Source organism: Melozone crissalis, unplaced genomic scaffold (assembly GCF_028551555.1).
Source record: "Melozone crissalis strain CALT ecotype California unplaced genomic scaffold, PUWL_Pcris_2 ptg000019l_1, whole genome shotgun sequence".
In the NCBI taxonomy this organism is placed as follows: domain Eukaryota; kingdom Metazoa; phylum Chordata; class Aves; order Passeriformes; family Passerellidae; genus Melozone; species Melozone crissalis.
The window spans coordinates 29,584,627-29,608,118 of NW_026535797.1; the positions used below are offsets into that span (position 1 = coordinate 29,584,627).

The 23,492-nt window shown below is 37.9% G+C and overlaps 1 protein-coding gene across 1 annotated transcript in view; it reads left to right on the forward strand.

Moving 5' to 3' along the window:
* CABCOCO1 (ciliary associated calcium binding coiled-coil 1) overlaps window positions 1-23,492 on the forward strand; it is a 50,945-nt gene that overhangs the window by 25,560 nt on the left and 1,893 nt on the right. Inside the window, exons 6-7 of the mRNA XM_054277343.1 lie at window positions 21,268-21,327; window positions 21,733-21,867. Of these exons, the coding sequence (XP_054133318.1) occupies window positions 21,268-21,327; window positions 21,733-21,867 (195 nt within the window). The remainder of the gene's footprint in view (window positions 1-21,267; window positions 21,328-21,732; window positions 21,868-23,492) is intronic.

A 23,492-nucleotide genomic window follows, 5' to 3' on the forward strand; every position in this document is an offset into this window, starting at 1 on the left:
ATAAATATGCTAAGCTCAGCAAAATGTAGTGTTACTCATTAGAAAGCTAAGTTTTATAAGATGTCTGGTTGGTATTTGAGGTAACTTATATTGCTACTTAGGTTTACATTTAATAAACCTTAGCTAAGAAAATTGTTTACATTTCAAAGGAAAGATAATAAATAAAATGAGGGCATCGAATATTAATGTGAACTGTGCCTTTATTTTGTTAAAGCATTCAGAGTTAAATAGTGGTGGTCTGTTAACAATCTAGGGCTATTTGGCAAGTCTCTAAACTTACTCAATAATCAAAACATAAAAGGACAATGGAAACTTTTCACAATAAAAGAAAAAGGAGTTGAGTACAGAAACCAAACAAATTATTCTCTGCTTTTTCTTGCTAAGGAGGTGAACTTTATAGGAAGGGCAGCAAGCTCTGTGTTAGGGTTGCCTTTTCCTGCCTTTGTTATAAATTACATCTGTCTGTGAAGAATCCTCTCCAGTTACTTCGTGGTTCATGGCTACGGGGGAGGTGAGCATGTCTATCTGGAATGGGGCAGAGAGAGACAGATTGTGGGGGAGCCTTTTCATTTTAATGGTTTGTTTTTCACTGAGGAAATGGCAATTCTAAGCATTAATTTGCCTTGCTTACTAAATATACAGATGGATAAAATTCATAAGGATCCAGCTGTGTAAATAGAATATTAACAAAACAACTGTTTTCTTCAGCATTTTTATTATTTGTTCTTTGAAGCTTGCTAGACTTTTGGAAGACTTCAGCACCGTTTAGGTTCAGTGTAATCATTCAAAATGTTTTTATTAGGGCTTAAATGAGGAAAACATTTGGCAAAGGGATGGAGTTTATCCAAAGCATAATGTTTGATTCTTTCATGAGAGTCTGAATACAATACTGCAACAATACTGTAAGGCACCGGAAATATGGGAATAAGCTGCCAAATGGTACTGGAAGGAGAGCCTGTACATACCCGATATGGTGGGTGTAGTGTGGTCTCCATGCCCTCCTTCCCCTGCACCTGGTAAGCAAAGAGATCAGGGTGAGGTAGCCCAGATGTGGCAGTGCAGGGCTCTGGCCCCTTTCTCTCCTGTCTGCACAGTTTCCTCCACCATTTGATCCCAAGGCTGGAGTCATTTGCAGGCTGCTAGCGACAGAGCAAGGTGGAAATTCTGTCCTTCCAATCCCTTCTTCAGTGTGGGCTGATGGCCACCTCCCACCAGCTCCAGCCCACTGAGCCTCACTCTCTCCTCTTCTGATTTGGGAAATGGGCTCCCATCTGCCTCTTCCATCAGCCTTAACTAACCTTGTGCTGCCTGAGTCTCCCACAAATCCACTGTGTTTCTGTGGAAGCTGAGACTTCTTTATGTGTTTTGAGCACTCAGAAAACATCAGATAGGTGGAATATCTCAGGGCAGGCTTGAAATCACAACCACTGGAGCCTTTTGGTGTTCTTCACAGTTAAGATTATTGTCTAAAATATTTTTTGGTTTGGCTTTCCATGTGTGCTGTTGAAAATTTGGTAGTGAACTCATCCTGAATCTCCTCTTGGCCAACTTAAAGCAAAGAGGAGAAATACTTAATTGTTTATACTTACTGTTTGCTCTTTCCTACTTGTTAGAGTGGTCAGACTGTTTGGCTGACATTATGGTGCTTATATGGTGAGTGCTCAGCTTTTTTTTTTTTTCAGGCTGACTTCATCCTCATATTTTGTCCTCTGATTGCAAAGCCTATGCTAGAGCCCATGTAGGTTCTGCAGGGTTACATTGCAGATGGTGTTGTGTCCAGGATAATTCCTAAACAAATACAGGTGGTTTTGGCTGAAATACCTCAACATTCTGCTTTCCACTTTTATGACAATGGTCCTTTTGACTTCTTGCTTGGTTCTACAAGAATCCCACAATATTGTAAATACACATTGCAGAAAATATTGTTACTACTCCCACAGAACAGGTCATTCTGCATGAATTACATTCTGATACACATATGACTATTTTCTTAGTGTTAGAATTCCTGTGCTTGATGTGTTGATTCTGTTCTATTCAAATAATACGAGGTAAGGAAAAATATCTCCTGTGCACTTGCACTGTCATTTATTTTGACTGTGCATATCAAATTTGGCCTGTGAACACAATCTAAGGAAATGACATAGATTTTAAGTGATAAAGATGAATGTTGCATGCTTCATTTATAGGAAGGCCATCCAAATATGGTCTCGGAGTTGTGAGAACATCCTGTGCTTGATATGTCTTGAATTTTGCATTGATCAAGGCTGTGGACAAGTTTCAGGCATTAACAGGCTGGAATTCAGGTCTATTTCATGATTTACTGGATGTTGTGTGTTGTGAAAAGATTGCAATACATTGCAACCAATGCATATAGTACTCTTATATAATAAAAGGAAAGAGTGCTAAGGATGTTCCTTAGAGATTATTCTACTTTGAATATCTACTTTACATTCCCTCAGCGTTTTTCTTAGCATTCATTTTGTATTCATGGTGCCCATTTATCATTTTTGTCTCTATCTGTTATACATTTAGGATCTTAATGATTTTCTTTTGTTCTAAGAAAGATGTGCCAGCTTTTTGTATTCGTCAGGAATTAGGATGTAGTTGAATACTTACTTTTGGAGAAATGTTAAATTACCTGTAATGGTCAGATTTCCAATGAAGTAGTGTTACTCTCATAATAAACTATTGTCAGTTTTTAGTGTTACTGTTGTCCTGGCAGGTCTAGATTAAAAGAAAGTGAGGGCTAGAGCCTAGGTAGCTGACTTTGGGGTGGGGAGGGGGGTAGGAGGGGATGGTTGGTTTTTTGTGTGGCTTTTTTTTTACTCTTTTTTTTTTTTTTTTTTTAATAATCCTACCATTGGTTCACTGTGGTGCCCTGCAGTGGAATTTCTAAAAATGTCATTATGTTTCTGTCAATTTTGAGAATGACCCCTTGAGTCTATCAATACTGCATGCCTAGAACTGTGCACTGAACCATTAATTTCTGTTTAATAATCATGTTTTGTTTAAGAAATCAAGAAATTGTCAAGGTGGAAATAAGGAGCCAAATGTTACTTATTTTACCATGACACAGATTTTGTCTTTTTTCCTTCCTCCTTGCTTGCAAATAGAGCTCTCTGAATTACTGAATATGAAATTAATATCCTTTTCTTTGCAACCCTAACATGGCCAAACACAATAGGAGTAGTTAAAGACAGGATTTCAGTCCTATCTCTGTGTTTCTGAACTACTGCTGGTTTGTCTTCAGTTCCTACTCTTGTTATTCATACTGGTTTTATTGCAGTATATTTAATTGTCTCTTTGTTCTGATCAATCCTCAGTTAAATGGGTAAATAATAAAAGAAAGAGAGTACATAATCAAATTACCAGCAGTAATTGGTCAGTCCAAGCATTACTGGAACTTAATAGTGGGCGGAAAGAACAGGGCTTTGGTATCAGAGTCAAAAAGGCCAAGCCTTTAAAACTGGCAACATAAATACGTTGCTACATTGGCACATCTTTGTGAATTTAAATTACAAATTATTGTGCATAATCAGAATCAGAGCAACTGGAAAATCATACAGCATGGGTAGACTTTATTAATTTTGGATACAAATGAAAGACATTGAACAAGCTTGGAAATCTGACAGGCTAGGAGAATCTTAATATTTGACAAGTGTAAGATAAAATGAGACTTTGTCTCCTGGATTGCTGGGGTTTTTTTCTTTCTTTCATACTAGTGGAAACATTACAAAAACTAATAAGCAGCAAACCATATGCATTAGAAAAAATGTGGAAGTCTGTGGTAAGGAAGCTTATTTGGGAAATGGGAAAGTTTAAAGGTTATACATTAAATGATCAACAGGGCATTGTGTGTTACACAGGGGACTGAGTTGCTCTAGGAATTGGGAATTAAGCCCTAAAGTTTTTCAGAACTTGATTGCCATTTTAATACATTTGTGGCTTTACAGACCATAACATGAGTTGGTTTTATTTCATTTTGTAGTGAACCAATACAATTAAGAAGACAAATCTGCTTTCTTCCTTAACATTTATCTGTTAACATACTAGCAATTTTAGTAGCAAAATAAATTGCTTAATCAGATAGGTAACAATAGCTCTAACCTATACAGACATACAGAATTTGATTTTTTTAAATTTTCATTTTCTCCTTCCACCAAATCAATTGGAGAAGAATGGACAAAGAGTAATGAAAAGGTAGCATGACTTAACAAACTAAACCCTGCTCTCTGGAATTCAGTTACATAAAAGGTCATTTTTATAGATTTGTGCTATTTAGAGGATTCTGCCTGTCACATCTGATAAGATCAGTATGGTGGGGAAAATTAAAGCTGCTCATGAAAAGTACACTGAACTTGACCAATGCTACAATAAATAGTTGTGTTTCAGCAGGGTGTTGCAGCTTCATGTTTACCTGGCTTTCAGGTTGACTCTGTCAACTACTTCCCAGTTAAGATCCAATTTACTCAGGCTGCATAAAATCTTTGATGTGACATTAATGTGCTCTGGAACTCTGTCTTCAGGGAACAATAATTTCTATTCATCAAAAATAACTTGAATTTGAAAAGTAAAGAATTTGGGATGGTGACTTAGACAATTTTTTCATGCAAAATTGCATGAGAAGGCTTGCAAGGTCCATCCTTCTGTTACTGTTACCTTATTGCTGTAAGGTCTGTCCTTCTGTTACTGTTGTCAAGTATAACATTTTGAGTGAGTTGCTAAGATTTACCATTCAGTTAATGTTTCCTCAATCCACTGTGCCTCAAGTAATTTCAGGGGAACTGCTAGGATTGTATGGAAAATAAACAGTATATTACCATGGTGTGTAATGTGCAAAATTTGGCCTCAAACTGAAAACTGTAACATTAAAAACACTCTCCATAATGCAAACATCCCATATTTACAGCTGTAGAAAATACTACTACAACTTTGTGATGTGTGGTTGTATGTGTGTATGTGTAAGTAGAGTAGAAAGTACTGTATTGGTTCATCTTGTGGGTCATTCCCAAATAAGACTTCATTTGAAAACATTTTAACTAATTGTGCTTTGTGTTTTCTGTAGTGAATTAAGGAGCCTAGTTAGTGTTCGGCATTAAGAGGAGGTTGCTGCAGTATATCTGCAATATAACGGGAATTATATTTGTTAATGTACTTTGGGAACATTTAAATTCTAATCACGCAGACGAAAGGAAATTTCAAGTGATGGCAAGTAAATTTAAATTACACAACAGTAAAGACTTTCATACCTTTGAAAATATTTCAGCACTGCCTTTTTTTTTCACTTGCTTTGATTATCCACGATCACAGCAGCAGAATTCTATTGCTGTTGCCATAATTTCTGAAGCATAACTGTGCTAACATGAAATATGTATATATAGGTACATTTGCCAACTTGTTTTAATTTTGTCGTTGGCTTTCCACCTCATATGTTGGGAGGGGCTGCTGATCAGTGTGGTGGTTGAAGGAGAAGGCAGAATTGTTGCAGGAGAGAATGAAGATAAGTAGGCAACATTTGCAGAAAAAGTAAGCACTTCTGTGGTTTCAGGGTCAAGAAAATAAGATTTCCATCCCATAAAATCTATCTCTGTGACCTCTGGGAGCCCTCTGTGGCCATGCAGGTGTGAGTTTGGCTCACAAGCACTGTGTAAGGCAGGAATTTTATGCCCCATAAGATTGTCAGCTTTGCCCTTGTTGAGCAGTCCTCTGGATCAGGTCTCACAAGCTGTGTATGTTCAGTTATCTCATGGATATAGCTTGGCTTATCCTTCAAGCTGGATCTTGGCTAAGGTAGGAAAATGCAATACAAGATATGTAGTGACTGTGGAAGGGCAGGACAATTCTTTCCAAGGAAGCATTTTCCTACCCTTCTCAAGCTCAATGTCCTCCTACCATGAGTCTTTTCACCTTTTCAGCAACACCTGCTTATTGTAAAAAAAGAGAGGAAAAAAACTAAGCACCACTGTGACCAAAAATAGAATTCCCCTTTTTTTTTTTTAATTTCTGTGTTTAACCTCTGCTTTTTGAATCATATGCACAGCAAGAAAAAGGGGTTGTGCTCTAGTAACTTGTCAGCTATGAAGCAGTGCAATTTTTTAGGTAGAATCATGCTATCAGTTGGAAGTAAACAATAGGTCTGCATATATTTAATTATTTACTAAATTTTGAGTTATGCTATTCTTTTAATTATGTTAATCAGGCAGGCTCCAACATTGCAAGCCTTAAGGCTTGAAGTTCAATTTCAATGCTTTGTATTAAATTTGCTGAACTTTGGAAAAAGATGAAATGGCTCAGTATTAAACATTTGCTTGATTTAAATTTTACTAACCCATGCACTTTATAACTCATATTCTTTTGGTTCAATGTACAGCCCCAGCAGAATGACCATAATAGTGAGTAAGTGTTCCTTTTGCACACAGGTTTTGCTTATAAACTTGATGAATAAAGGCCTGGCTGTTGAGGGAATGGTAAAGATCTATTGTGCCTTGCACTTCAAGGTCATTGGTTCAAGCACACATCATTAAAGGCAGAAACTTAACATCTGACTGGTGCTTCATAACATACATTAAATGAGTTAGTGGTGTCAGTGGAGACAAAGAAAGGAAACAACCAGTTCAATTACAAGAGAAAAGGGTCGGACTAATGCACACTTCCAAAAATGGGAAGGAATGGGGAGATGCTAAGTGTCTTCCCCTGCATGCAGTCCGAAGGGTTTAGTCTTTTTCAGTCTGGAAAGGTCGTAGCCACCCTCCTGCTTGATCTCATTCGATGGCATGAGCTTAACTGAGTTGAGCTGGATAAATACTTAGGTGGAAAAGGATCCAAGGAAAATGCAGGTAGAAGATGGTTTGGTGATGAAGTAATAGTGAACCTGGTTTGGTGCTGCACAACGGGCTCTTTGAAGGGAACTGCCACACTGATATTCTGGCCACTGGTCATTACCTCAGGCATATAAATCACAGGCAGAGAACAGTTGGGCATGGTGTCCTCATGACTGCCTTCAAGTGAGTAATTACAGCCTGCCAATGGTAGTTCCCCAGAAAAGTTAATGGCATGAGGTGCCCTCTCTTTTGGTCAGTTGTGCAGTGTGATTATTGTTTAAGGCTCTTTTAAAGAAGTAGTTGCTTTTCAGTGATGTGATTCCTTTATGTGAGACCTTTATGAATGTTAGGTGTGTTTAGAGGAAGGAGTTTGTGGAAAATGGCAGTGATTTTTTTTATTAGCCATTTAATATTTAGTTGTCAGAAGGAAGTAAATCACTTCTGTCTGCTCTAAAAAGTGCATTCTTTTTCCTGCAGCTTTTTCCCTTCCTTTGGTCTTGTTGTTGTTATTGTTTGCTTTGAAATCTGGGTTGACACTGGACCCAGGATGTCTTTACTTAATGTATACCTAGGACTTAGTGAAAGAAATTATTTCAGCCCTTATAAAAGAGCTCTGTGGTACCTTTATTCAGGAACAGACCAAAGGCAGGGGGGGATCAAACAAAAAACTTCACCTAAGTAGTTCCTTTATTAATAAGCCCCCATTAGAACATTTTGTGAGTAAGAAAGAAAATAAGGTGAGAAAAACTAGAGAAGAAGAAACTCAACCTCCCAGACAAATGAACTTCCAGAAAAAAAATAGGGGCATATGCAACCCTGGCTTGGTTTTGTTTGTTTCTTTTGCCCTTTAGCCCTTGTTACTTGTATAACATAAAGTTCTTATACCTTTGGAAGATGTTTTAGTCACAGGTTTTTTATAGTTTTAATATGAGTATACATTGAAAATACTTAGTAATATTTTGGATTTAATGTTTTAGATTTCTTTTTATTCTCAACACTTCACTGAAGCAGAAAGCATTTTTGGAAGTGTTCTTACCCATCTGAGCCCCTGAATTAGTCTAATGTCACAGTTGTTAATTGAGAGGTGGTTTCACTTAATTGTAATGGGGAAAAGCCAGTGGAAGATTTTGCAATGGAATTTTATGAATGAAATTTTGGTTTACCTTTAAATAAGTATGCAGTGCTCAATGAAATGATCTCTGGAACTTTTGTGAATATTTTATTCAATAACCTTAGCCCATGTTTGGTTTTTTTTGGTTTTTTTGTTTTTTTTAATGAGGAGAGTGAAGTTCCAACTGTCTTTTTTTAAAATTTAAAATGTCAAAAGCTTCTGTATAAAAAATATATTTCAACCTCTAGGTATTCAAGCATTGCAAGAGTATTATTTATTTTTATAAAGGATTCTATCTAATTCCACATAATAACTTTTTCTAAAGTAGACCAGGGGGGAACATGCATAGAATATGTCAATTCTTTCCCGAAAGAAAACACCTTGTTTATTTTGCCTCCAGACTGGAATAGGAAACTTTTTTGACATAAAAAGCAATTAGGTTTTAAACTTCTTGTCATGTCTGTTAGAAAATCACACAACTTCTAAGCAATTAAAAAAAATAAATCTTCAATCTCAAGTTATGGCAACCTGTGATATTTAGTTGGAGGATTTTTAGGATTAAAAAAAAAAAACAACAGAACTTTTATATTTCAAAATATTAGTGCATCAGCTTTATTGGAAAAAGCTGCAATTGTTCAAATGATCTCAGTAAAACAATTTGGACTACGGTTCCCGGAATGCTCATGAAGCTGACATATCTACATGTTCTCAAAAAGTCATAATCCATCATTCTGATGCTAGATCGATGGATTATGACTTTTTGATGTCAGATCTGTGAATTAAGGCTTTTTTGAGTACAGCCTGCTATCCAATTATTGCCCCTATTCATATATTATAAATCATTATTCCTTCACCAGGTAGTCAGCAGTTTCTATTTCCTGAAGTTTCAGAGCATTCTTTTTTTAGCCATTGTGGCACTCCCATTGAGCAATCAAAAATGGAGAGCGCTGACCTGAAAAATAAAGCTTCTATCACAGCAAATTGTTGAGGGAGCAACAGTTGTTTCTAATTCTTCTAGTTTCTGTTGAAACAAATCTCATCCCCTTCCTGCACAAACAAGCAATATAATAAATTAGTACAAAAGTCAGTAGTTGGCACACATTGACTTCATTTTTAAGTGCTTACGCCTGAGTTTCTTAAAACTGCTGCTTTCTTCTGAGAAGTTTCATTTTTTTATGTGAAGAAAGATCAGCTTCTGATTTAAAGCTGGAATTTGCCAGTGTGCTGCCTTAAGTGACTGTGTCTATTAGGTGCTGTTAAACTGAAGCTCCTTTGACTGAATTATTTATAATGTAATACTCACCTCTAATGTAACAAAATGTATGATAAAAATAAAAAATGCTTTACTGTAACCAGTTTAGGTGTCAAATCAAAACACATTTAGGACAACTTTATTAAAAGATACTCAGAAAAACAAGAGGAGTTGTTTCAGGACCTATCGTGCATTCAGAAAAGTCATTAAATGAAATGTAATCATGCTGTGTTGGAGAGTTATCTCAACAGATTTCTCAAGCTAAGGGAATTTAGGTCTGGTCTGTGTGGATGGAGAAAATCAATAGTACGATCTTGTTGGTTTTTATTTCATTTTGCTGTACTGATATTCTTCATTAGGATACGGTTTTCACAGTAGATGGCTGTGCATAAAATATGCCCAGTCAGTACATTGCTGGTGGAGTAGTTGTCAAAAAGGATGGAAATCGATGAAAAGGAGCGAGGTGTAATGAGTGGAGTAGAATTCATCTTTATTAACTGTTTGTTCTAGTCCTGTGACTGTTGTGAGAGCTGTCGTAGTGTGGCTCGTGCCTCAGTTTCTTCTTTGGGTGGCCACATGGATTCTAAAATCTGTGTTCCAAGGACTGTTTCCTTAGCACTCTCCTGATAAATAGGCTTCTGTATCTTGTGTTACCCCTGTTGCTCTTCAGTCAAGGATGTTATCAGAAACTATATGAGAGAGTTAATAGACATTTTACCTGTTCTGCCATTAAGTAGTTGGGGGGCAGTTTGTATTATTTTAATATAAAGGGAAACATTGTCTAGGCATATTTATCTCATTCCTTATTTTTTATTTCAGGAGTTCTGGTCATTAATGGCATCCTTGCTCTCACGTTCCGTTTCCTGTTACCTCTTTTACATTTCAGATTTTGGTCACCAAGGCTTCCAGGGTGCTGCAGAGCACTGGAAAGAGGTGGTTTGTTGTGAGAACAGAAATAGTTGTTCTGTGAATACCTCTGCAGAAAACACTATTTCAAGGACGGGTGCCAGCGCAGGGATGGAACTGGGGCGGGGCTCCAAAGCCCTCCTTGTTTCAGATAGCCCAGTTCTGCTGGTGGGGAGTCGCGTGTAGCTCCTGCCACCCGCGGAAGTCTGCTCCAACCCATTTTGAAATTTCCTGTAAACTGCAGATGCCCACTAGATGGAGACATAATATTTTCTACACTAGTGGCTATACAGATGGTAATCAAACCCACCAGCTGCTGCCTGCGCATTCCGGGCACCGCGCCAATTTACTGGCAGTATGTCGACTGGGAAGCAGACAGTGACACACTTTGATCGAAAAGCTTGTATGATGATTTTTTTTTTGTTGTAATATTATTGTTTTTTTAAAAAATGATAAAAGAGATCAAGATGTGTATCTTGATCAAAGGGTAGTGCTGTCTGCTTTCCCATCAGCAACTTCTAATTTATAGAAATCAGATTGCATGGAAGGCAATCAGCAAAGGTTTGAGGTCTTTCTTGTTCTCACTGCCAAGGCACGCTGACAAGTGAGAAAATTAAAATCAGAGAAGGTAGGGAGAGAACTAGTAAAACACTGGTTGAAATATAATTATTTAAAGTTCACAATTTTAATAATTTTAGGGCTGTTAAAAATCCAGTTAAAGTGCTCCATTTGTCATTCACTTGTATTATAAGAGTACCTCAAGGTCTTTCTCTGATGGAGGGTGTTGCTTTGAGACTAATTTAGCACAGAGAGAGAAATATATCTATTACTTGTTGTCATGGAAAAATAACCTGTCTCTGGTTCTGGGGCCAAGTTTTTCAAAGGTACCTCCTATCAACTCTCTTTCTTCCATATGGAGCTGTGCATCCAGTGTGATTTATAATGATGTATACATGATGCAATGGACACCTGTAAAGAACTCTTAAACCTGTCAGTCCTATAAATGTGGAAATACTTTGTACAGAGGGACTTTACTGAAAATTTGTCTATTATACTTGGTAAGATCTTTTCTCTTTAGGGTCTCTAGTTAAGTCATTTTTGTTTTCAGCTCTTGGTATCGACTCCCTCTTTAAAAGCCTTTTTGTAATTTTATTTTTCAGTCCTTTCCTATATATATGCAAATTAGCAGTTGCATATATATATGTGTGTGTGTGTATGGACTGTGTTTCCATGCAGGGGTCAATATTTCTGGCCAACATAAAAGCACAAACCCAGTGACAGTGGTGAGAATTACTTCACATTCTGCCAGTTTTTAAGACCAAAATGGAAAATGACACCATAGAAGGACCTGGAATATGTGATCTTTTGTCTCAATGGAACAAGGGACTATTGGAGGGAAGAAGCTTAATGTAAGTAAGGAAGTTAATGGGGCCCACCTCCAGGAGTCTTCAGAGTGAGACCTTTGATCTGATCTTTGGTTATGCTCAGCCTTACTACCTTTCCTCCACCCATGAGATGTGGTTGCTGCTTCCCATCACTCTTGCTCTTTTCTTCCACAGCACCAAATGAAGTCCTGTGTCCTCTTCCAGCCTGCCTTTCCCTGTGCTGCTGGCCAAGCTTCCCAGTGATAAGTGATTTTCCTATCTTCTCCTCCACTTCTCTCCTTGGCAATCCAGCCACATTGGATTTTCCTGCTGAGTGCTTTCTTCTAAGGGTTAGATCAAAAGAGAGTAACTTCAGAGTAGGCGATGTCATATTTCTGGGAATGGCTCTGCATTCTCAAGAGAAGATGCTGCCATTGGGTGCTTGCTCCCTCTAGGTATTTATGACATTGCTATTTAGGAAAGCTGCCAAAGAAAAGGTGCTGCTGAAAGGAATAAATAAAACCCTTTGGCATCATTGCTTCATTTTTTCCCATCAAAAGCTGACACATTGTCTTTATCTCATCAGGCAAACTGTGTGCAAACTTTGTGGTCACGTGTTCTTTGCCTATTTTTGTAGAACAGAGTTTCTCAGAGAGACAAAGCACAAGGGGAGGAGAGGAAAGGCTGCAGTGTACATCTCAATGCAATACCCTTTAGCTTCACTTATTCTATGGCTGGCTCAAGATTGTCACTCCAGAGCTGGAAGTGTTTGCTCTCTATTCTGAGTGATGATACAATTCTGTATGATTGTGGAAATCTTTAAGCAAATGTTAGATTTTTGTTAGTTCTGTTACTTGTGAGTATGGTGATTTCTATAAGATGTAGTAAACAGAGTTTATAAGGGATAAGTAGTTAAGAGCCTGTTTTTAATTTGTTTTTTTAATTGGAGAGAAATTATTCAGTAGAAATGTTTGTTTCTTCCCATGCATTGTTGAAACAAATTCTAAAAATCCACATTGGATTATGTGATTTGTCATGAGCTTCCTAACAAGTCAATGCAGAATGAGATTTATGCTATTTTTCAGCAGAAACCATTTCATGCCCCAACAGAAATGGAAATGACTGTTCTCAGAAACCTTCCAAGTTGAAGTGGGAGGAGATAATCTGCAAGGAGATGTTACCTTCTCAAAAACAACCTCACATCATCCAAGGTGTGGTTGGCTTTGGCAGTTTACCAAGGGGAAGCTTTACTAGATTTCAAATCACCCACCTAGCCAAGCTGTGCTGAGGCAAGGCTTTGTTTAACTCCTGCATTCACAGACCAACCCTGCCCTTACCTACAGCTGCGTTTTTATCTAACGTGAATGACAGGATTCTAAGGGAGAGTTAAAACAAACACAGGCACGCACACAGAGATGCAGCATAAACAGATTTATGGACACATATGTAATGAGAGAGCCTCTTTACATTGGGGCATGAAATCATGTAAGGAAGGGAAGGTTTCTTTAGACTAACAGGCCGTGGTTACAACTCTGCTGATTGAAATTCCATAGAAATAGAGTTGTAAAAAAGCACCGATACCTTAGACTTATGTGGAGGGTTTGTGTGTGCTGATCAAATATTCTGGTGTTAAAATAGACTAGTTTCACATAGAGAGGTGACTGAAAACTGTAACTCTGAAATTTCAGAGAGCTGGCTTGCTTCTGCATTCCTACATTGGGAAATGTATGCTAATGGCTTAATTTTTATGATAAAAACATGAAAAATAAGTCCCTAAAATAGAGTTGAATCCATTTTCTGATAAAACAAATTTGTTTTCCCATTTGTGATTAAAATGACCTACAGTAAGATTTTTTTTTAACTAGGTGTTAATTAAAAATATGGAAATGGATTTAAAAAACCTTGCAGTTCACAGTGGAAGAATTACCATAACTGATCTGTTCTCAGAGCCATGCCTGTTCTGAGATGTTTTTAAGATGTCTAAGTTACTGGTTGTTTTTCTGCATGATTGTTTCCAAAGCAAAATGTGATTCCAATAAAAACAGTAATTGAATTTACAGTCCACAGGACAAATTGTTGTTTTAACAGAAACTTACACACTCAGGCAAAGACCTTATGTTTTAGGTCTAATAACAAAGGACACAAGCTCCCCATTTTTATGTGGCCACATATTCTGCAGTTTTCTCATGTGTCATTTTTTCTTTAAAAAAATCTATATTGTATTTTTGAAATTATGTGAGCAGTTTTTTCCCCCTTTTAGCTCTGCATCAATATTCCTTGGGTTGTGTTGGTTTGGGGTTTTTTAAAAGCAACCTTTTAAATGTTAGTGCAGCTATTTTCTGTAGCATCAGCTGGGGGTGAATCAATACAGACAAGCCTATCCACATCTAATGCACCTAATGACTGAGAGGAGTTTGGAGAGACCTTGTTCATCTGGCATTTGGTGCTGAGAGAGCGTGCAGAGCACAGGGCAGTTGTGTGAGGGGCTTGTCCATGACCAGTCTTGTGTGGAGAAAACGCTGATTTCAGAGGAAGTGGGTAGGAAGGGAAGGCTGTCCAAGAGCAGTGGCAGACAAAGGCAGGAGATGGGACCTCTTTCCAGCATCAGACAGTGACTGCCCTTCACTGTACCAACAGCAAAATGCTATTTTTCTGCTGACAGACTTTCTCTGCAGGCGCCCCTGGGCTCTTCTCGAGCCCTTTTTGTTCTAAAAAGTGGAGGGATTAAGTTTTCCTAGGTTTTTGGAATCTTGGTGCCTTTTTTTCCTGTTTAGGTAAAGCCTGAAGTGTGTGCTTGCTGAACTAAGAGAAGTTTGGTGGTGATCAGCTCCAGGGGCACACAGGCTGCTCTGAACTGGTGTGTGCAGAGCCTGAGACACACTGGAGATTCACACATGCTGGAAATAGGCATGTCTACATTGACAGGATATTTTTGGAAGTAGTCTTAGGGCTGACCTAAAGCCCTGTGGAACAGTAAGAGTTGGTGAGATATTGCTGCATCTCAGATGTAACACCTGGAAAAAACAGTCCAGGATAGTGCCAACAGCTGTCTGACTGTTTCCCTAGACACTCAGGGTGTAGGAGGAACACGTGGTGCTGGTAATCATCTCTGAGTTCCTACAGTGACCATTTGAATAAAAAAGGGAATATTTCATGCTTCTTACACCAGGCAAACCAGGGACCCCTAGTAAGCTTTCCTAGGTTCCCCTTGGGAAAAGGCCAGAGAGCAGGCTGTGCTTGCTGCAGTCCAGGGCAGGTACATTAAGGAGTTTTTAGGTTCTTAATTTATTTTAGTTGACTGTCTCTCAGGAGAGGCAATTGTCTTTGCACTTCCTGCAAGCAGAGGTTTAGGGGGTTGACAGAGCCCCTAAAGCAGGTGTGATGAATACCAGCCCCCCAAGCAATTTAATTCTTATAGGCCATTTTGTTGCCAAAGGCACATGCTCTCATGCAAATAGGTTTTCTGAGAGTATGGAATTGCAGTATTTATAAAATGTTTGAAGCCTGGTCCCTGAAAGAGGTACAAAGATGCACCTGGCCAAGTTTTGTTTCACATTTTTATCAGAATGTTTTCAGCATTCATATTGGTTCTTTACTGATAAAGTAATGTGGTAGAAAAGATGCACAACAAGTTTAAAGCTCCAACCTGATAAAGGTGGATGCCGCTGCTTGTTGTTCATTGGGTTCAACAGAACTTACTTTTATGGTTTTGAGATGTGATCATATGAGTAATAAAAGGGCCTTCATTTTTAAAAACCATTTGTAGCTCTAGATAGGTGGTTCCTGTGGGAAAGGTGCTTGTGGTGGTTTTTTTTGTTTATTTTTTAAATTACTTTAGATCCCTGTTGATTATGGTTGTGTGGCCAATATAGGAGCTGGCTGTTCTTTGCTTTCCATGGCTTGTTCCATAGCCCCTTGAAGTGGAAAGGGGGGAGTTCATACTTTGAAGAGTCCAGACATGCAAGAGTTGCACTTTCAAGAACAAAGAAACCAAAATTTTTTACCCCTCCTGAAAATCTGTATGTATTTTTTAAAGGGTTATGTTAGCCTTGAGTATTTAAAATGATGAGACGTATCCCAAAAAATAATAAGTTGCTTAAAAATAATTGTTTGGTTCTTTTTCCTTGCTGTCTAGTTTTTGAGCTTTTAAGATTCATGTTTTCAATCTTTCCTCTGCAACCATAAGAGCTAACTTTATTTTTAAATGAAAGCTGAGATTCTCTTGTAATCCCATAACTCTGGGAGATTTGGCAATGCTAAATGCAATGTGAATTTAGAGTGACCATTCCAAGGTGAATCATTCAGTGATGTGTCCTCAGCATTAAAGCCAGCTGGGATTTTTTTTTATGTCTTTTATTTTGTCTTTCTAAATAATCTGCAAATTGGCAGCAATAACTGGAAGCTTGGTGAAAGCAGTAGAAGACAACTGCAGTCTAGTAAAATCAGGGGGTTTTATTGTTGGGGTTTTTTTTTCCTGGTATGTTAAGATAGATTCTCACAGAATCTAGGCATTAAGGGCACTCTGCATTAAGATATCTCTGGAGAGGAAGGCTTTGGTTGTTTTTGTAGAAGCACCCTTTTCTACTCAGTCAAGCATTAAAATTGGCAGCAGCTCCTGGAGTAGCAAGAAAATCCTGGTTGTCCTCATGTAGTTACTGAAAACAGTAAGAGGATATGTAAAAGCTTTAACTCCAAGGAAAAATATTTATAACTGTGACATTGTGTTTCCTTACAGTAATTTATGGGCGAAATGTAGGAAAGGAGGAACGCAAGCTATAAATAATATTTCTTATGTAAACATAATGGCAATAGCAAATTCTTTTTATTTAAAAATTAATATTGATGTTCATTAATATAAATTACCACATTTCAGATGACTCTGATGTCCTTGAGGCCAGATGTCACTGACTGATTTACAGCTTCCTGGGGGGAGGAGGAGATCCTGTTTTGTCAATGTAGGCACCAAATTGCTTCAAATAGCTATTTTAGACTAGATTCTTTACTAATGTATTGTCAGCAAAGTCGATTCACATCACAGATCAGAAACATGGAAAACACTTTTAGAACATATTGACTTGGATTTTTGAAATGCAGGAATAAGAGCTTAAAGCCTACCTTTGACTCACTGAACCTCTGTTTCTTTTAGGAATAGTGGTTTGAAAACTCCTGCCCAGGAACACGCACACAGAATTTCCATGTGCATCGTTAGCAGCCAGGGACATCCTTCAGAGGCAGAGTTTTAGGCCCTCATTGATCTTAATTCTACTTTTAATATTAATACAAATGCGTGTAGTGAGGGTGTGCAGGAGGAAGCTCTGCCACCTCAGTCACATCACAGAGATCAGGTATCTGGATTAAGTTTTTGAGTGCTTTGTAAAATCCTTTGGTCCTTTGGACCTCATGTACTCAGTTGCTGCAGAAGAGGATGGCAGATGTGTTTGTAGAGCTATCAGCAGCTCCCAGGAACCTCCTGTGGGAACGCTCGTGGGCGATGCCTCCGCAGGCAGGTGGGGTGGATTTGTTGTGTTTGCATATGCTGGCAGGTAAAAGGGGAGGGATTTAAAAAAGCAGGCTGGTTTGAGTCAGTGCATCTCTGTCCATTAGGTATTCATTCAAATTCAACCACATGAAACACAGGCATCCAACAAACCACCGCTTGTAAGTGCCTTTTATTGCAGCAGCTGAAATTCAGCACATTTGTAGGTGTGGGGCCCACCATGTTTAGCATGAATAGCAAACAAATGTAAATCCCGTATTACAGAGTTTGTTTGATAGCAAAGCTCACATATATGTGAGAGAAATCTGTGCAGGCCTCTGGTAGGATAAGGTCCCATGGCATACAAGTAAAAACTGCACAGGTGATATGAATATAAAGAATAATGCAGAAAGAACTCCCTTTTTGAAATTCATCTGCCCTTCATATAAATCAAACCTATATCCATTGAAAGGCTTGGAAAGATGTTACGAGGCTTTAGAAATGGTCCATGTTGAACGTGGGATCTTTTTTCCAATCCTTATAAATAATTATTTTCCTGTGTTTGGTAAGTTTAGCTGCAGAGAATTTATGTTAAGACTGTGTAGAAAGGAGTACAGAATTTCAGGTAATTTCAAGCTGAGAAGGTGGTTTTAAAATATTTCTGTGGTACAAAAGCTTTTTATCAAAGAGGCAAATGCATTACCCCCTCAGTCTTTTTTCTCGTTTATGAAATAAGTAAACATAAACTCTGAATTCTCATTTTCAGTAAGCATGTTAGTAAAGGCAAACTGACCTTGACCTTTCCTTTGCTAATTCCCAAACTCTGATATTTATTCCTGGAGTAGATTGTCCCCCTTCATACCACATCCATAAATACTGCAAACCTTTTCAATGCCTTGAATTAGAGTGTAAGTAAATAGCTAGTTTTAATCTACATAATATTTTGAGAGCAGACATTCTGTGCTATGACTATTAAGATATTCCCAGCAGCCATTTCTATAATACTAAAACCTCTTATACCTATTATTAAAAGTAACACTATCAGCCAGGGCTTGTTATATGCCACAGAAACTTTAAATAATAAAATACAGAATGGATAAAATCTGCAATAATAGTAACTTAAGAAAAATTAATTTAAGTAAGAGATAACATCAGGGAGAAAATGCAGTGGTATATTGGTAAGTTATGCAAAGCTAATTTTATTATAACTACCACATCTGTGGAACTCATCTATTAGAACGCTTTACCAATCTTCTTTCCTGTTTTTATTCTGCTGTAGAAATTTCCCTCTGTACTATTTTACTGTCTTTTTTCTGCCTACATTTGTAAAAAGCCAATTTGTTACCTCTCAACAACAAGAAAAGTGTACGCGTTTATGTACAGAACAACACAGTGCTTTTTATACAAACCTGTCGTTATGCAGACTTGTAGCAGTAAGAATTGCAGAGCAGAGTTGTGGCACGGGGCTGAGCTCTAGAGAGAGCAGTGTCTGCTCTCAGCCAGGCTGGTGCCCCTGGGCTGGGGAGGTGCTGCTGACCCATCAGCCCCATGTCAAGCTGTGCTGACTTCCCCGGCCCAGCGGCCTCCTGGCACCCCACCTCACCTCAGAACTGGTAAGAATAGTGCACCTAATTGTCCCTTCAGTCTCTTTCAGAGCAGCTGACACTGATATGCCAGCTACATTTGTGCAACTGCCTCAAATGTCTTGATGTTTGAATTCCCGTGGACCCGCTGGACGGCAGTGTGCAGGAAAATATTGCCAATTAATTTTTAAGGCATTATCATCTTGCCAAACTGTTCCTCACATTTCGATAGTTATATTGATTCAAGAGGACACTTTGAGTAATACATCTTTGTCATAGTGAATAATGCTCACATAATGACAAATCTTCAGGAATTAAAAAAAGGAGAGTGAAGTTTTTAATGTAGGTCAGTGGAAGTAATTCACCATAAATTTACTCAGTCTTCAGAAACTAGCAACGTTTTTTTAAAACCTTTGTAACTGTATAAAACTTACTGTGTCTCCTTCTCTGTTTTTAAATAGATTTTACTACAGAGCCATTGGTGCTATTAAACATGAGGTTTTGTTCAAAGGAAACACAAAGACTTAATTGTATTTTTTAAAGGAAAGTATTGCATCAGAAGGATTCATTTAAATACGTTTGTTGGCTTCGAGCTCTCACCACAATTCATTCGTTCTAATTTTCCCCTGGACTTGTTAAGGACACAATGTATAGAAAGGAGCAATGCAGAATGGCATTTTTAGGTCACTATATTTTGGCTGTAAACTGTAGTCCTGCTCATAAACTTGTTATTACTAAACAAAAAGCTTCATATTCTACATTGAAGTTTCACAGTCTTTAAAAAAAACTTATGGCTGACTGTTGGGACTATTATGGCTCATTAAAGAGACTAGTTCTGCTGTAATTTAGTTATTTCTTAATGATCCAAGGGTTATTATTAGACATGGAACAGATGAGTAAAGAATGGCTCTCTGTAAAAAGACGCAGTGAAGTAAAAATATTATTCAGAAAAACAGAACCTCTAAAAAAATCTTATCCATGCAGCAAAAGTGTATTTGATTGGCTTGGAATTGATTCTAAAAACATGGTCTATTTTTATTACATAATTTGACTTTTTTTTTTTTAATTTGGACCTGAGAAAATAAATGGAATGATAATTTAATCTAAATTAAAAAATATATATTTTAGTGAATAGGTTACTAAGCAAAAAATATTATTTTAAGGAAGCAGAAAGTAATTTTGAATTGTCATCCACTTCAGCTAATATTTTTAATAAGAAAATATAAGAGAAGAAAATTGAGATAGTTGCTAAATTAAAAAAAGCTCTAGTTTTTTAAAAACTAGAATTTGAATACAATGTGTCTTTGTTTTTGAAAGAAATACAGTTTGAGTCAGTTTTTTCATTTTGATTCCAAGCACAAACTTTCTGACTATTTCTTTTGTGAGTATGTAGGCATTGACAAAGTGCTGAAAATTTGAATTACAGTGATAAAAGAAAATGCTTCTATAACTCTGTTTTTCTCCTTGGTTATAATCTGCAAATCTTTCTGTCAGCCTGTTAGGTTCTTATAAACACAGGCTAATGCTATCTACCTACTTTACTGAGCTCACACATAACAGGGAACCTTGGTAGTAGTGACAGAGTCCAAACAGAAGTTCTGAAAAGCTTTTAGGACTACAAAAGAGATTTTTATTGTAATGAGGTCCTAGGTCTAACTTTGTATTTTCAGTTGTTGCTATCACTTCTGCAGATGTATAGAAGCTTTAATATTTTCAGCGTGTTAACTGTAGCAAGTAACTAAATGACCCAAATATCAACCTAGCTAGAATTTCAAAAGTATGAGGAAATTAATTTATGGGAATTGCAATTACCCTGATGTGAATTAATGTCGTTTACTTACACCATCCAAGCAAAATCCTGTTTGTAATCGCTGACTCAGAACTGGAACATCTGCCTCGTATTCTCGATGGGCACTTCCCCTGCAGAGGCCCCAGATACACCATTTCAGTGCTGTACCCTGCTCCTTGCTTGGCCACAAATGTCTTTTTTCGCCCTATTTGGCACATATGTTTTCTGTCATCCATTTTTTTAAAGTAGGACACAAAACCTTCTTCCTTTAGAGGACACAGGGCTGCCTTGTGCATCACTCCTGAGAACCTGAGCGTGGACTTGGTGTTCCATCCAGCTGCTCCAGGTGGGAAAAGCCATGCCCTTGTCAGAGCATTCCTGGAGCTGCAGGTCCCATGGTCCCCCTCTCTGCAGTGAGGTTCCCACGGTCTCAGCAAAGGAACAAGAAGAAGCAGCAAAACTTGGACCATTAGCAACTCTTAAATTATAGTTACATATTAAAATAGTTTCCTTAGGGCCTTATTTGATTTTGTGTCACTGCAACTTCACTCCGACTGACTCCTTTGATACTCCCCTGCAATTCCAAACTGCAACAGTGTCCCCATTCAGAAGTGACAAATTTGCAGTGGGAAGACAGAATGTTACCTAAGCACTGTGTTTTCTAAACGTAATTATCCACATGAGTAAGAAGCTGTAGTGTTATGAAATTATGAAAATCATCTGTTCTTTCCAAGCATTATAAAGAGGGCCCCTTGAGGTGCAACTAGAAATTAAAGCTGATCTATAATCATTTTCAAAATGCTTTCCAGTTCTGAGCACCTGGATAGTAACAGAAAAGGTATTGTTTTTTGCTGTTTGCCAACCATTTCATTTCCATTTAAAAAAACTGCAAGAAACCTCTGAGCAATAATTAAACATAAATTACTTTCTTCTTTTTTCTTTTTTTTTCTATTTAATACTACCAGGATGAGATTGAACTTGACCAACCTGCACTTTCCCCCTCAGCTTCAGCAACAGAATCTCAGGTACAGTTTTGTTCCTTTTAGTTTATTGGGGGCATGGGGGTTGGGGGGGGGGGGAGGTGTTTAAGCTGTTTTTCTATGCATTTCCATTGGATCCCAGTTGCTGATGGCATTTATTCTCTAGAACATAGAATGCATTCTCTTCTAAGATTGAATGAAAAGACTTTTAATGCAACAATCAGTCAGCAGAGAACATTTATTTGAGTGAGCCCATCTGGGCTCTCACCCTGTGGGAGGATGTGTCTGCCTGGCCTGGGCAGTGTGAGACAGCCACAATGGTCTCTGTCAAGGCAGTGCTTCCCAAAAGCAGCTCTGTGTTGTTGCCTCTCTTTGTGCTGCTGCTGCTGGGTCTCAGAGAGGGCAGGAGGATGTTCTAACTCAGTGTTTCCTCTGGCTGGTTGCTGCTAGGGGACTGACCAGGGGGATTGCCTGCAAGAGCCCTGTCCAGGGGCAGAATCTTCCGAGGCTGTAGCTGGTGTCACTGCTGAAGAGGAGAAGTCTGCAGTGTGTGAAATCCCAAATGAAATTATTGGCAACCTTGAGGTACTATTACTAGAAATCTATTCACTAATTCTGTCTATGGTTAATTAGCTAGCTCAGTCTTAATGAATATAAACTGTGTTTGTGCTAAAGCTGGCAAAAAGCACATCCATATGCTGTAAAAATGTGAATTAGCCTCTATAAATAACTCCTAGTTTAGTCAGCTTACATATGATAAGATAAAAAATACTCAGTAATATGACAACATATATCTTCAGCCTTACTATGTGTCAAAAACACAGGCCAAATCCTGCTCTCAGTGATGTCAGTGATAAAATTCCTTCTTAGGGGTTCAGGACCAGCTGCTGTGCTGGAGTATATGCAATGTGTGCTTAATATAAATTGTTAGATGCATCTATGTCACACATCCTTCAATTTGTGTAAGAAATGACTCACTTATGCCAATTTTAGGCTTTGTCTGGTGGGTGTGTGACTACACAAGAGCTGCCTTAATGAAACAGATCAGCTGTCAGTATGTGGTCTTCAGACTCTGAGGGGTCTATGATTTCTTTCTGTGAGGTTCATGGAAGTGAAGGAAGCTGCTGTCACTGGAATTAACAGGAAATGATTGAAAGCCAAAGAACAGATTTGCTAGAACAGATTTGCACCAAGGAGCTGCTGGAATTTGGTCTTACTGGCAACAACCAGGTGGCATTAGGCACTTTGAACTTCAGATACAGCACATTAGACACTATTGACTAAGCAGCAGTTTAATAAATACCTAATATTATCTGAAAATACTATGGTATTGGTAAATTGCTTTGCTTGTACTATGCATCAAGGGGAAATATGAATTAGAATTATTGTATGAATTATTGTATTAATTAGACTAGATTATATCATTAGATGAACCTATTTGAGATCATATTCCATTTCAACATGTCTTTAGAAATGAGAGAGAATCTCTGGCCTGTGTTATCTCATTCCTGTCCCTATCAATAGAAAAGAGTAAATATCTGGTTTTCACTTGACCTTCATGCCATTAACATCAGTGCCAGGAGGTTTTTTGGTTTTTTCTTTACAAGGCTGCACAAATGAGAAAAATGCTTTCTTTTTTTTTACTTTTTTTTTTTTTTCTTTTTTTTTTTGTTTGCAACTCTGGTTGTATACAAAGAAAATAATTTCTCCTCAGGTTCTAATTCTTTCACCAGTGTATCATTTTCACCTGTTTTCTCAGTTTCTTGACCTCCAAAGAGGTCTTATAATTACATTTTTACCTGATTCATGATCAAACTCATACTGTTTTTTGTTATGTGTGAAATATAGTTTCACAATCTTCATTATGTCTCAATATATGCATTAACAATGCAACTGTTGCTCTAATTGAGTCTAGAAAATAACTTTTAGTCTGGTATCACAGTGCTGACACTCAGTGGTCTCAGCAGCAGCCATAGCAAAGTGTGGTGGCAGATGATTTTCAGTGGAGGTAGGACCAGAGCCAGAGGTGTGTAAAAACTGGAGAAGAAAAGGCATCTGGAGTGGCTGGGAGTTGATTAGCCTAGAGCATCATTGTTCCAGCAACCAAGTGTACACATCTTATGAAGAAATATTTGTTGATTCTTGAATTGAATATGGTGAAGACCATTTCCAAAGATTAAAAGTTGAGAGAGAAATTCCAGCCTTTTGGT